Source organism: Phoxinus phoxinus (assembly GCF_949152265.1).
Source record: "Phoxinus phoxinus genome assembly, chromosome: 3".
NCBI lineage: Eukaryota > Metazoa > Chordata > Actinopteri > Cypriniformes > Leuciscidae > Phoxinus > Phoxinus phoxinus.
In genome coordinates this window covers 12,981,461-12,996,175 of record NC_136878.1, presented here as the reverse complement: position 1 = coordinate 12,996,175, position 14,715 = coordinate 12,981,461, and the positions used below count along the sequence as shown (strand labels likewise).

Here is a 14,715-nt window from a genome sequence, read left to right as displayed (position 1 = left end):
TTTGGATATGCTATAATTATATTTGCAAAAAAAAAAAAAGACAACAATGCTACAAATGACTTATTTTAGCATAAGAATGAAAACCTTCATTAGCACATTGAAACCAATGCCATCTTACAATCCTGTTCAAATATCGAACTTAGTTTTGAATTGATGACAAATAATTTTAATACAACACTTTTTTTGAATAAAAAAATGCTATATTCAAGGTTTTAATGTTTACATCTTGGAACATTTTAAATATCTTGGTTAGGTTGCCTCACATTTATTTTCAAATTTTATATGGTTATGTTTGTTTTTGGCATAGCACAGACTACATTCATAGGACTGTTAAATCACACAACACCCCTGTTACACTTCTGTACACTCTATTTACTGAAGACTCAAGGATATGTGTGTAGAATCTGGTTTATTTCCTTTTTGCTGCTAAACATACGTGATTAGTTGGGAGAACATAATGTACTGTATTCACTGTATGGATATTTGAGTATTCTCTGCATTCATGAGAATCAGATTTGGCCCAAAGTCTTTAGTAAATGTGATCTATGTAGGCTAGTTGTTAATCAAAGGGTACTATCTTCAGTCATTTGAGACGGAATGTCAGTAAAGCCTTTAATGACGTTATGTGATTGTTCTCTGCTGTTGTACTACAGTCGCAATCATCTACCCTCATCAGAATGCCAAAGTCAGCTTAATGGACTTACCTTTTTTAGCCAGAGCTTATATTCAGCTTTTAAGAATGAACCAACCTTTGTGTAACCTTTGGAATCTAGTGCTGTTCTATAATGCTTTGTTCTTTTTTTTTTTTCTTTTTTTTTTGCATTTGGTACATTTGTTGTACATTTTTACACCCCCTTTACTCGCATTGAAAGTAGAAAACCAAAAGCATTTTATGTGTGTGTTTTGTTTAATACACAAGGATGTACATAGACAAAGAATGTTAGAACATCTCAGTAAAACTTAACTTTTGTTAGCCTCAATGTTATCATTTTCAAATGTTTAAAAACATATCAACCCCATCGTAGCCCTGACACAATCTCTTTCCATGCAGAAATCAACATTGATGGAAATAAACCCTTGAGACTTCAGTATTGCAAGTTTGTGGAATGTTTTTTAGGACCGTCAGAAGTGCTGGTCTACGGCAGTCGTTTTGTGAGTAGTGCAGCTTTACAGATTTGGCCTTTTTGAATGTAGTGTCGGTAGAGAATCAAAGATATTTTTAACTCTTGAGTATGCTTAAATGAAAAAGTAAGTTATTTTGTAAATGCTTTGCAGATTTTCAAGAGCTGTTAATATAATATTGTATATATGTATTAATATAGTATAATATGGTTATATGACAGCATAAGTGTAACTCTTTTGACCTATCAAGACTGTAATGTCTGTTTTAATGACAAAAATGAGGAATGTAAAGTCATGACCTTTACTAAACCAAACTGCAGGTGTACGTGACCAATCATAGTGCATGAGAAAAGCCTGACTTGTGCACTGTAATTTTCTTTGTTTGAAAGCAATTCCATGCGTAGAGAAACTAGCTGGGCCAATGCACCACAGATGTGGTACTTAGGTGAAACAGCATTGGTCGATGCCGTATTATTTTCTGAGCTATAAGGCATTTGCCTGATTAACAGTGCTGATGCTTTGTTTGATTGACAGGTGGTCTCCCTTCTAAAATCAAGGAGGCTGCAGTTGTCATGGAAACTGGTAGGCCGTGGGCCGGACCCCGAAATTGTGAATTTCACAGATCCCTGCCAAGGAACTAAGTGATTTGTTTACAGATGGCATGTAAAAATTCTTATAAGTAGTGTAATCATTGTTTCCAACGTTGATGTGTGCACATTTTATGAAGATATCGATTTAAACCCTTACATTTTTAAACGGGCAAATTTGTAGAACTACTAAATCGTAGCGCCAGAAAACGTAAACAAATCACCCGTCTCCTTGACAACCTGTCACGTCTCCCTGACAACCAACATATTTGATACAGTAACTTTGCTCTCTTTATAACGAAATCCTGCGATTTAAATAGTCTTTATATACTTTTTGTCTACACGAGCTATACTATACATTGTGCACTTACCGTCAGAAGACCTCTAAGGTTATTGATCACCCGTGACATACATAGAAATTTACATAGACCGCATAACAACAAAGCGGGACGCGATTGACAGCCGGTGTGCGACAATATGAAGTGCTGTATACATGTTGCTTCTAGGGCAAAAAGCCCAATAACCTTATTTTCTCAAACAAGTTGGGCATCATTTGTTCAGTGTGCCCAGAAATGGGTTAACCTCAACACTGCTGAGAGTTTAATAGCTGAAAAAGCCATAGCAACATTCAATTTAACAGAAACCTGGAGAGCCCAAGATGTGCCAGTTAATGTGGGCTTCCATAGGGAATGCTACATGCTCTTCACCAATAATGATCACATTGCAAGAGCATGTAGGAGGAGAGAAATGGCAGCCGAAGATACTGAAGGTATGTATCAAATCCATAAATTCTGCAAATTTTCTATTAAAATAATTGTGTATTGATCGTGTAACTTTGGCTATGTATGTGTGTATTGTAGTTAGTTTAAGAAAGTATGTTAAATAAACCTCACACTACCAGTGAATCTTAACTACACAAAGTGATTTTTTATTCATGTATATTTTTGAACACTTTATCTTAAAAATTTTATTGAAAAGCTGGAGATTTAACAAGGGCAAAAAGCATATTCAATATAAGATTACAGTGAATAGTGTAAGGTTCACAATGAATTGAACACAAAAGTCATTTTTTTAAAGGAACGTTTTATTTGAAACAAAGACATTACATGGTATTCTTACAAATCTAAACAGTGAGATTACTAGATTAAAAGTAACCACCTTTGATAAACACATTCTTTGTCATATTTGTCTACCTGACAATTCATCCTATTCATACTGGAATATATACCAAAATATTTTCTATTCCTCTGTTCTACAGGAGAAGTTTGCAAAGCCTGCCAGACATACCTCCCCCAATGCAGCATGGATGGAGGATCGAGGGGGAATTCTATGCAGTTCATTGGATGACATTTCCACCAGCACCAAAAAGTGTCTTGGAGCTTGTGCATTGCCAATGCAAAGCATTACAATGTGTGGGGGGGGGGGGGGGGAGAAACTGCACATGTAGAAAGCACCAGCTACCATGCACAGACATGTGTCTATTGGTGCTTTTCCACTGCATGGTACGGCTCGGTTCAGCTCGGAACGGTTCGGCTCGCTTCACTTTTCCACTGCGTGGTACGACTTGACTCGGTACGGCACGGTTCGGTTCGCTTTAGCTCGGTTGCTTTTCCACTGCAGTTAGTACCGCTTCAAAGTAGGTGGGACTGATCGTTAATAGTTGCCACCTCTACTGGCTCGGTAGTCACTTTTTATTTTTTTTATTTTTAAGTTTGTAGGTCCGGTGGTAGCCGTGTGCGGCTAAGAGCTGTGCTACTTCTTGGAACACTTTTTCATTCCGTGTTGCCCCATCCAGCTCTCGCTGGATCCACTCCTCGGCAACCAACGAGAGGAACGTCTGCACCTCGTCCACTGAACACGATTCAGCCATTTCTTGTTTGATTTTTTTTTTTAACCTCTTTTGTCAAGTAAATACTCTAAAAACAGGTGCTACCGCGTTGGCTGTTGTCTGGCTATTTACATCTAGCGGGTTTAGTGTCTCGTGTCGCAAATACAATGACGCTGAAGTGACGATTCTGTCTGACCAATCAGTGATCTGCAGTGTTTTCACGTCACATTATAGTATCGGTACGGTACGCTTGGAACCTCAACAGAGGTGGTACCATTTAAAGCGAGCCGTACCGTACCGTACCATGCAGTGGAAATGCGCCATAAGTGAGCCGTACCGAACCGAGCCGTACCATGCAGTGGAAAAGCGCCAAAACGTGCCGTGCCGAGCCGTACCGTACCATGCAGTGGAAAAGCACCAAAGCGTGCCGTACCGTACCATGCAGTGGAAAAGCGCCATATGTAGGAACTGCAGCAACGCTGTCTAAGGATGAAACACACAACATTGTGAGCGTGCAGCCATGGCCTGAGTACATCTTTAAATAACATGACACTAATAAAAGTTAATCTGGTTCAAGTTCGTTTTTGTCTGGTGTTGTAAATTCACTAAATAGCCCTAGTTAGCCGTTGATAATCTAACTCAGGGGTTTTCAAAGTGTGTGGCGGGCCTCCAAACAGTTTCAGGGGAGGATCAATGGAAGTGAAACTATTACATTACTTGCATTAATTATCAAAAGGAGATCACACAGAATAGCCCACATGTGTGAGAGTTCAGATACAGTAGTTTTTGGGAACTGTTTTCCCCTCATCAGGCTGAAACTAATAAATGCCTAAGGACAGACCTTTGTTTATAACTGTTTGGTGCAGTAAGAAGTTATGTTCAGCAATATTAGGCTATTTTGGCTCAAATGTTGAGTGCCTATGGGATAAAACGTATATAATTATGATCCCAAAGGCATCCAGGAATTGAGCGAAACTTACCAAGTAAACTAAAAATGTGGTGGGGGGCACGTCGTTTCCCACGCTTTGTTTGAAGGCACGCAGTCTCAGACTTTGAAAACCCCTTATCTAATGTTTGCCTTACTATAACATTAGCCAACTATACAAAATAAATCCAACGTGGACGTTGCCTCATGGAGATACCGTTAATACGTTGCCTACTTCACCCAAGTGAGGTGTTCCAGAGCGTCTGCCTTCTGCCCTACAGATGTCGGCTTCACCCTCAGGAGAGGAAACGCATGCAAAATATACAAAATACAATGTGCGATTAGACAGGAATCAGGAGATAACGTAAGCTAACTAACGTTATATAACCGTGTGTTTTTTGAGATGTTTGGGAAATACTCTCGCAGTACATAAGCTTCACTTCAAATAAGATAAATTCGTATAACTGTTAGCTAGTTACACGGAAGGGGCTGAACGATGGAAACAACTTTAAAACTTTCTTCTTCTGGACGAAAAAAAAAAAAAACTTCAGCGTCATAGTCAACATTTTAAGACAAATGCAAATAAGCCCTTGATAAACTCTTTACAACACACAGTTAAATAAATAATTAGCTTGCGGTATCCACAGAAAAAAAAGCTGATCCTACCATACAAAGTTACTTCAGGTGCTAACACTAGCCAACTTGCCGTATACTACATTTAAAACGACAAATAGCTTAGCATTCGGCGAACATATGCCAAGACCAATGCATTCAGACTTTTTACAATGTTTCGGATAATGCTAGTGCTAATCAGTTACCTACCGTTTCCACGATGTGTGGTGCAGCCATAAGCCCCGTTCACACCGCCAGCGATTTTGTCGCTGTGTGTCGCTAGACTCTGTACTGTGAAGTCGCTTGTGGGCGTTGGTAGTGCTGTCGCTCTAATGTTATTGGTTGACTGGACGTCTGGCCATATCTATACTAAATACCATCACAAGTGATAACTAACTTTATATTATTTTAATTTGACTAGAAATTATAGGCTCAAAAGAAACAATATGCTGTTGGGATAGTGTTTTTATATTCCCATAGCAGTGTTCAGTGGATTAAATCATTTACTAGATTAACGATCGATCAAGCAACAAATTAAACTCACTCATACGGTCATAAATGATTAAAACGTCATTCGTATTTGACAAATAATACAGTTTCTTGTCTCTAATAGTCAACACAATGCAGGGGAAACTGTAAAGTGAACTGCAGCAGTGCTAAACTTGCATCAAAAACGTACAACACTCGAACTATAAATGAATTAAACTCACTGTCGACAGTTTCTTTTCCATGCATCATTTTTATTATATCCATGAATGTGGTTAGTCAAATCATATAAAACAGTGAAATCGCCCTCGAACTCTGTCTTGCCTGCACTCGAGACGGTGACGTAACGTGAGCTCCACTGAAAGTCTTCTTTCCTATTGGTTGTCGCTCGCGAAAATCGCTTCTCATTTGCATAAAGTTGAAATTTCTGAACTTTTGTCGCTTGTCTCCTGTCGCTTGACACGCCCACATTCTGTCGCCAACGGTCACTGTCGCTCGTGTCGCCGGAAGTCGCCAGCGCTCCATTGAAATGAATGGGATCTTGTCGCTTTGTCGCTGCGTGTCGCTGGCGGTGTGAACGGGGCTATACACTGTAGCCAAAAAACGGAGGACTCGCCACTGACCGGCCGCCGCGCCCGCGAGTTCAGTTCACATCCGGGTCTTCGGGCACCGGTTCAAATAATGACGTGATTGGTCAACTCAAGTTGACAAGGTAACAACACGAGCTTTGATTGGTTCTTACTCCGGCTAACATTTTGTGGTTAGCTAGCGAGATTATATCTACGTTATATTTTTAATGTGCAACAATTGACGTTGGAAACAAGCAGTAATGTGCTCGACAACAATTTATAAAGCCAGTTATAAAAAATTAACCAGTTCCCTGGAGGAGATCTATCAAATCGAAAACTAAAGGAGAAAAACAGACTTGGCCCACTGCCTATGGTTGAAGCTGTCGTGCACGTCTTACTGTTATGAGCTGGGGAGGAAATAATAAGGCAATTCGTGATTGACAGCAAATTATGTGTCATATTGTTTTTCGTTCCCTCCCCGCTCTCTTTTCCCTTGTATGTACATTATAAATATAAGAGAAGTAAAGGAATCCGCGATCACTTGAGCATCACATCAGGTTTTGGCTCCCTCTACTGGTGAAATTGTCTAACCACCATCTATCGAACCTTTGACTGCACAATAAAGAAACATTTTGTGCAGATGTCATAATATATTTGGTGGAAACATTTTACACTATCAAATAGAAGGAGCACTTTATTATTATATTTAAAAAAACTGAAAATCTTTCAGGTTATTTCCTTTTAGTTAATTCTTATGTTTGTCCATTTGTAGGCCTTAGTATGATTTACATGAGTTGAAAATTTAGTATAAATTTAGTGTCATGTGACTGTTATTGTTTCCCTATCACTCATTAAATTAATCCAGTTCTATAAATTAGCCAGATTTACACATTTAGCTTCATTTATTTAGCATTCGTCACACTGTAAAAAAAAAAAAAAAAGGTTGCTGCCTTAAATTTTTAAGTTCAATCAACTTGGATGTTTGTCATTTCAACGTAAATTACATTAAACTGACTTAGTTGAATATTGTATAACATATCAAAATAAGTTAAGAAATTTCCCATGTATTTTTGAGTTAAAGCAATGTAAAAACATGTCATAACTTCTTGATCATATCATTTTATACAGTGCAAATCGATTTACAAATGAGTAATGAAATAATATTTTAAAAGATTTGAATATATAAAAAAACATTTAGAGAATATTGTAATGCAAAACACTGTCTTAAGTGAGATTTAAAAAAAAAAGAATGAAACTACAGTTTTATTTTTGCTCAATATGTCAAAGAGCTCTTATTTTTCCTATATGGGGTGAGTCCGCCACTCCATTAGAGGGCACTCTCACCTAAAAATATGGCTAAAACAGCAGAAGTGCTTTGATATTGTATAAAGTTCTGGTGCCTAAGAACTTACAAAAGCTTAGTCATGCAGGTGAGTCACAGCGTGCACAACTGATGTAGATTTATGGAAATAAAGTTTCAAAGTTGCACTTCACACTGCATTTTAAAGCACACTGATTATACTGTAGATGGGCTTGTCTGTTTACTTCCTCTGTCCTGACCTCAACCAATCAGCATGCAGAATTCCATTGCATCACTGCAGGATGCACTCACAGGGTTCCTATGCAACTGCAATATTTTATTACAAAGGGTAAAACCACATTATTCAGAGTTTATTTATTGCCCGCTCAGCGCTTTTGAAATGTTTTTCTCGTCTCTTCTGTGGGCAATGACAGTCATGTTGACATTAGCAACATGTTTGTCTGAATTTGAACAGATGGCTGGTTCACTCAACTCTGTTACAAGTGCACACTGTAAGGTCATTTAAAGAATGTCTCCATGCTAGTTTTGGCCTACCACCAGATCTGTACTGCAGCCAGATTTTAATATGACCTATTTCCACATGGTTTGCGTGTGCATGTTGATGATTCCTCCATTGGCACGGAGCTGTGTGTGATGAGTCTCTTTCTCAGGAGAGTATATTACATAAGCCTTCAGTCTCTTTCTCTCGCTCCCTTAACAGTCCTGGCATTCATCCCAGATGACATGCACACACATGGGTATTGGAGAGTTTGTAGACAAGCTTGTACTTTTGCTATTATTGCGATTGTCTCTGATTTCTTAATCTTGAAAGGGAAAGAAACTTCAGGACATGGAACCATATCCTTGGACAAAACCATTATGCCAATACCATAGTATTCTTTGAAGTACCTTGAAGAACCATGTGATTAAACAGTGTATGCATTATGGAGGTCATTTAGTACCAATCAAAGTTCCATTTTTGTACTGCTTAACACTATATTTTAGAAGTCATTTTAGATTTTTACTAGTAATTTACTAGTATTTTTAAGATTTTAGGCTTAAAATTGTACTAGTATTTTTATTTATATAGAAAACTTGGAGAATCATGCAAATAAGCGGTGTATGAATATGGAGATCATTTAGAACCATTATATACATCAAAGTGCCACTGTAGGCCTACTACCAAAATCCCTTTTGTGTACTGCTTTGTACTCAATTTTATAAGTATTTTTATGCCCGGTTTCATAGACAAGGCTGTCTGAACTGAAAGCAACTTGCACTGACATATCTTAAAATATGTCAGTGCCATTTTTTTTCCCCTCAAGAACATGCTTTTTCTATGGCACATTAAAAAAAGTGACTTAAATGTCCTAATATTAAGGCGGTCCCACTTTATATTAAGTGGCTTTAAGTACTATGTACTTATTGTGTTCATGTTGTACTGTAAAATACTTTTTCTGCTATTGAGGTGTCATACGGGTAAGGTTAGGGACAGGTGTGCTGGTATGGTTAAGTTTAAGGGTGGTTTAAGGTGTAAGGGACAGGTCAACAGTGTAATTACAAATGTAATTACATAAATTAATTACCGCTGTAATTACAAACTGGTATTTTTAAAATATAAGTACAATGTAAAAACATATATGTACACAATAAGTCCATTGTATCAAATTATTAATTTCAATGTTAGTACATAGTAGTTAAAGCCACTTAATATGAAGTGGGACCATTAAGGCCTAATCCTGGCCTAATCTAAGCCTCTGTGAAACCATGCCATATTTTTTTTCAGTAATATAATGGTATTTTTTAGATTTTAGTTTTAATATAGTGAAAATCACTTTCTTAAAATCACCCATATGTCTGGAAATGACATTAGCCTGGCGCTCAAGACTTCAAAACCTCCTTTTATCTATAGATAGAGCACGACTTCCACATTATAAAAGCAAATATAGCTTCATGTTTTATTTATGAAAGTTTGTGCTCTCTTCTCAGCTGATTTATTCATGACTCAAAACACATATGCCACAAAATACACTATTCTAAATAGTGCTCTGGGAATGAGGTGAAGCTTATGATGACTATTTGTGTCTATATAAGATGCCTAAAGGTTAAAACTGCATGGAGAGAACATATTGTCTCCAAAAGCTTTTATACACAAACATACCCACTCCTTCTCTGTTATACACGCATATGCTCCGAACTATTGAGTCCATTAGTGACATCCCAACTCACACACTGTCCTGCCTTGGTTTTTGCTATGAATAAACTCTTACGTCTGAAAGAGCTGCATCACAGGAAACCTCGGGACACAGAGAGGGAAGCTGTGATCCCCCCGAATGCTTGTTACATCATCTCTCCCGCTTCATTGCATAATGTAACAAAAATATATACACGTATATATGTGAAAGTCAGCTAGAAAGATTGTAACAATAGAACAGAACATCTGGATTAGCATTCTGGGTCTCTTTCTGTCGTTCTATTTTCCAGTACAGATTTGTGAGATTAGGGTTCATTTGTCTCCCAATCAATTTATAAAAGATGGAGATGTTTTGGCTTAGCTTTCAGATTATACAAGGAGTTTAAATGGAAAGTCGACAGTGTTTCAGTAGGCATTATTTGGGCATTGTCTGGGAATCGAACCCATGCATGACCTTAATGTTTATTTTATTAAGGCTTATATAATTATGTATGCAGCTTTTATGACCTCATATTGAGAGAGATTTTTTTCAGCAAGGACGCATTAAATTGATCAAAAATACATTTAAGGCTTTTACGTTGTTACAAAAAACAAATGCTGTTCTTATTCTAGAACATTCTATTCATCAAAGAATCCTAAAAGAATGTATAATGGTTTCCAGAACCATTTTAAATAGCATTACTGTTTTCAACATTGATGATAATAACACCAAATCAGCATAAGAATGATTTCTGAGAGATCATGTGACAATAAAAGACTGGCTGTTGAAAATCCAGCTTTGCCATGCATCACAGGGATAAATAGAAAAAAAATCTAAATTATAATAATAATTCAAAATGTTACTACATTTTTTAAAATAAACGAAGCTTGTTGAGCATAAGAGACTTTCAAAAACATTAAAAAAATCTTACTGACCCATAAGCTTTTAAATGATGGTGTATCGCAAGCAGCAGCTCACTCTTCAGCCATTAAGATCTTCCTATAGAAATGAAGCTGATTTAAACATCACATTAATTCTCAGCTCTTGTGTGGCTGTTGTCTGTGTGATTTCAAAACACACTACATAATTATGCCTGATGGCAGAGGGTAATCTGGTAGAGCACATCTCTTCTCACCCATGAGATCAATGTTTTCAGTATCATATTACATTAAGTCTGCGTATGATGTTTAAATAATAATAAACTATTAAAAAATGAATGGTGTCCCTTAAAAAAAAAAATCAAATGATGGAAATCGGAGAAAGCTGTAGAGAACTGTCTGCATGATGCATAATTAAACACATCTGAGGTACTCAGATTCATATTCAAAGAAACACCTGCATGTTGAATTTATTCTGATTGTGCACAAAATAAATATAGCTATATTCTGTTATACTCCATTGCAGACAGTGTTTGTTCAAAACAAATTAGTTTACTTACTTTGCCTAGCATGCAAAGCATAAAAAAAAGAATCTAAGAAACTGTGATAGTGCAGCAAATTGATTAAAACTAGCAAGAATAGCAAAAATGATTAAAAAAAAGATTGAGAGAAAAGCTGATTGCGAGAGTTTGAGAGAGCTATTAGTTTTACTATTAGTATGTTTTGCAGTGGAAGATTATATTGGGAGCACTTTTTTAGTGGTCTCTCTGTCTTACGCATGTCTCTGGACACATTGCAGCAGGGTTGTATATTTTGTCAGGCTGTGATGTTCTTGAATAGAGATTCTGTGTGCTGCCTCTTTGCCTCCGAATTATATAAAACAGCACGCAGTTTTGATTTTCTTTCGTTTTTTGCTTGTTGGACATTTTCTTTCCTGCAGTATGATGATGATGCGAGTTCCCAAAAGCCAATAGATCACCATTATTTTTTTATTTTTATTTTTTATTATGTAATGTTTGTAGCCTCCTCAATATCAAAGTGAAGCACCCCTTCTTTTGACTGATGGTTGGCTCCTCAGTATGTGTGTATGTGTATGTGTTCAGTGTGCACAAGCGCCGCCCATACTTCAGCTCTTTTCAGAGAGAGAGAGAGAGAGAGAGAGAGAGAGAGAGAGAGAGAGACGCAGACTCCCACCTCGCCGTGAGAAAGGAACAGTGTCTAACCGGACGTGCGTTTCTCTTCCATACACCGCGCGTTGCTCACGGGGGCGCGGATACAGGGTTGCAGCTGGCGTCGGGGGCTCGAACCTGCGGAAAGGACATTGATCCAGGACCGGGACTGACCCTGAGGATGATGAAGGTGAGGCTGACTGGGATGCTCCCATGAGCGCCATTCTTCTGGATTACCGACGGTCTCTGTTAACGGGTAGAAAAATAGAAGGTGGTTTGGTGGTGGAGGGAGAGGAGGAGGAGGAGGAGGAGGAGAAGGGGGGGGGGGGGGGGGGGTCTTTTTGGCGATGGTGGATATACATGAGCTTAGTAGAGGTCGTGAAAGCGCGAAAATGACATTTCGGCACCGTGCAGTATTATTTTCCTTTTCATTTTATTCACCAGGGAGGCTGCGAGTTAATGGATGCTCCCCCTCGCGCCGCTGTCCGTCCGCCCGCGCGGAGAGACTCGCACCGTTCCAGTGCTATGGAAACGGGAGAGATGGAGCAAGCGCGCGACAGAGGGGGATACCCAGCACCTCAGCGCAGCCTCGGGCATGTCAATGACGTTGGTGTATTTTGCGCTCTCCTAAATGTGTCACGGTGTCCGTTAGGAGCTGCTCACCTGTAATTTAAGCGCGACGCCTGTGCGTGCGCCAAATCCGTTTGGTTTTCTTCGTCGTGCGTAATTCTGATGCGAGTTTTCTCGTTTATTGATTATGAGCGACCGGCATTCTGTAGTCAAGTGCCGGAGCGCGCGCACGCACAAACGCGTGCGTCCGCTTCATTTATTTGTACAGATACGATCGGCGGTGCGCAGTTTATCCGTGTCAAACGACGAGACTTGTGCGCTAGGCCCGGAGATGACGCGAATCTGGCCTCTGTCAAGCGTTCGAGAGGATAAAAAACGTAAAAGCCGTGAAGGGTTGCGGCGGAGGCCGACGTTTCGTTTGAGGCAGTAGGTTTTGTGGAGCTCTGGCAAAATGCGCGAGTGGTCAACGAGCACGTGAAAGAATACCAACGTATTTTGTTTCCTTGTGGGGAAATACTGAGGTGTGTCCGTGAGCCGATCGCACTGATCACAGGTGCCTGACGACCATGTCCTGAGTGCTCATTCTGCCTCTCACATCTTTCATTTCTTGTGCAACATATTGTCTTTGGTTTCTCTATAGTTAAATAGTTTCATTGAGAATCCAATAAAGATCTATTGATCTATAATCACACTACACTACACGTATCAATAGAGGAAGCGGGAAGAGTATTTTTATGTGTTTGGACTAACTGTGAGATAAACATGCATCCAGGCAATTCCACCTAAATAGTCACAAGGCCAAGTCTTACTGCACACCCCATTCACCCAGGGTTTAGGCTATAAACACAGAAGTTGTCTTTAAACGTGTGACATTCCTTTGCATGGTTTGTTCAATCAGATTTCACACACTTTTTATGCAGGTAAATGGCAGACTGTAGTAGGGGATTGTTGTAATGAATCCTGTAACTCAGTGTTTTTAGGACAATTTGTCCCACTGTGTAAAACACACTTACATTTTAGTTTTTTTGTGATAATCAAATGTGCTTGTTCAAAATAATGATTGTGCCATGCATTTTAATTCTAAATGGAAACATAAAAATTTTTTTTTTAGCTTTAAACAACAAAACGAAATGTCAACAAATATGGAAATGCATGGCTAAAACCTCATAACTGTTTGTGTGCATGTAATTGTCACAAATAGGACTTGTACATGCAGTGTCCCAATTTGTGTGATCTTTGTTGGTCCAGTAAAAGTTGGAAAGTGCTACATCCCCCCTCTTCTGATCAGACATACTTGTGAATGTAGACACAACTCTTGTGTGGATGTTATATATAAAATGAAACAAGAGACTAATTCATGTTATACCAGTTCTGTCATTTAACATGATTGCCGGTCAAATTATAAATCAGATGTGCAATACCTAAATTTTTTTTGGTCCTGTAAATCTTTTGTTTCTTGACAGAGTCTAACAGTTACCTCTTTCACCTCAGAACAGTGATGGTCATGTATGATATGGATTCTATTTCGATGGTGTTCCAACATGCTTATCCTTAACCTGGCCCCTTCTAGAGGACAGACAGGCGTATTCTCATAAAGATGATTACGGAATCACTGCCATCAGCTAAAACATGAATCAGCTGAATCATTCCCTTGAACTCATGTTGCTCAAACTGTCAGTCTTAGTGTTTCGTGTGTTCACGCTGCAAGCACATTTTTGCAGACCTGGGGTTTAGTTGTGCGTTGGAGCATAATGGTTCGGATGCATCCCACTGAAGTGCTGAAACCGTTGACTCACTGTCTCTACGGAGAAACAATATTGCTCCTGAAAACTTCACTGATGGCGTGCTGCATCAAACTCCTTTGTTGGACGCTGAAAGCCACAATACATTATCTCTAAACATCTTCTTTTTTTTTTTTTTTTTTAGCCTTTAATGAAGGAAAAGAAGGCTTTGCACCAATGTCTCTGTAAACTGATTCATTAGCTGCGCTGTTTTCCTTTAAGCAAAGTACACACTGCATATAACTTGTAACTGACATTTGATATGAAGCTGTACACACTAAACGTATTATAAGTTCTGTCATATTCCTTGTAAATAAAATTAGAAACACCAGACGTGTAAACATATTGTCACATGTAAAGAGGTTGTTCACACACGTCGCAATTATGCATTGAGACATCAGTTAGCACTGGTGTGGGAAGTCGAACGCTTACTGTCATTCTGTATTGCCAGGCTATAGCAGGATATTTCCCTTTTGCATTAGCATGCAGTCCTTCTCTCCCAACAGATCTGATGTACCTGTGAATGGTGAAGGGAAATCTGGGAAGTGTACTGCCAGTGCAAGCAAGTGACTTCGTCTTAATGTTGCAATTGACGTAAATAATAGTTTGAGTTATATGCCCTAGAGACAGATGCGGTCTTTTAGTGGAAAATCTTGAGCGTATATATGCGCATGTTGGCGTATTCGTTAAAACGGAAGCTTACAGACTCACTTT

The 14,715-nt window shown here is 38.7% G+C and overlaps 1 protein-coding gene across 2 annotated transcripts in view; it reads left to right on the top strand.

Moving 5' to 3' along the window:
* Nucleotides 1–11,667: 11,667 nt before the first annotated feature.
* The window catches only part of arhgef9a (Cdc42 guanine nucleotide exchange factor (GEF) 9a), a 29,070-nt gene continuing 26,022 nt past the window's right edge, over nt 11,668–14,715 (top strand). For both annotated transcript variants that reach the window (XM_079607931.1, XM_079607930.1), the window contains exon 1: nt 11,668–11,840. In XM_079607931.1, the coding sequence (XP_079464057.1) occupies nt 11,832–11,840 (9 nt within the window). In that variant the 5' untranslated portion in view covers nt 11,668–11,831. The remainder of the gene's footprint in view (nt 11,841–14,715) is intronic.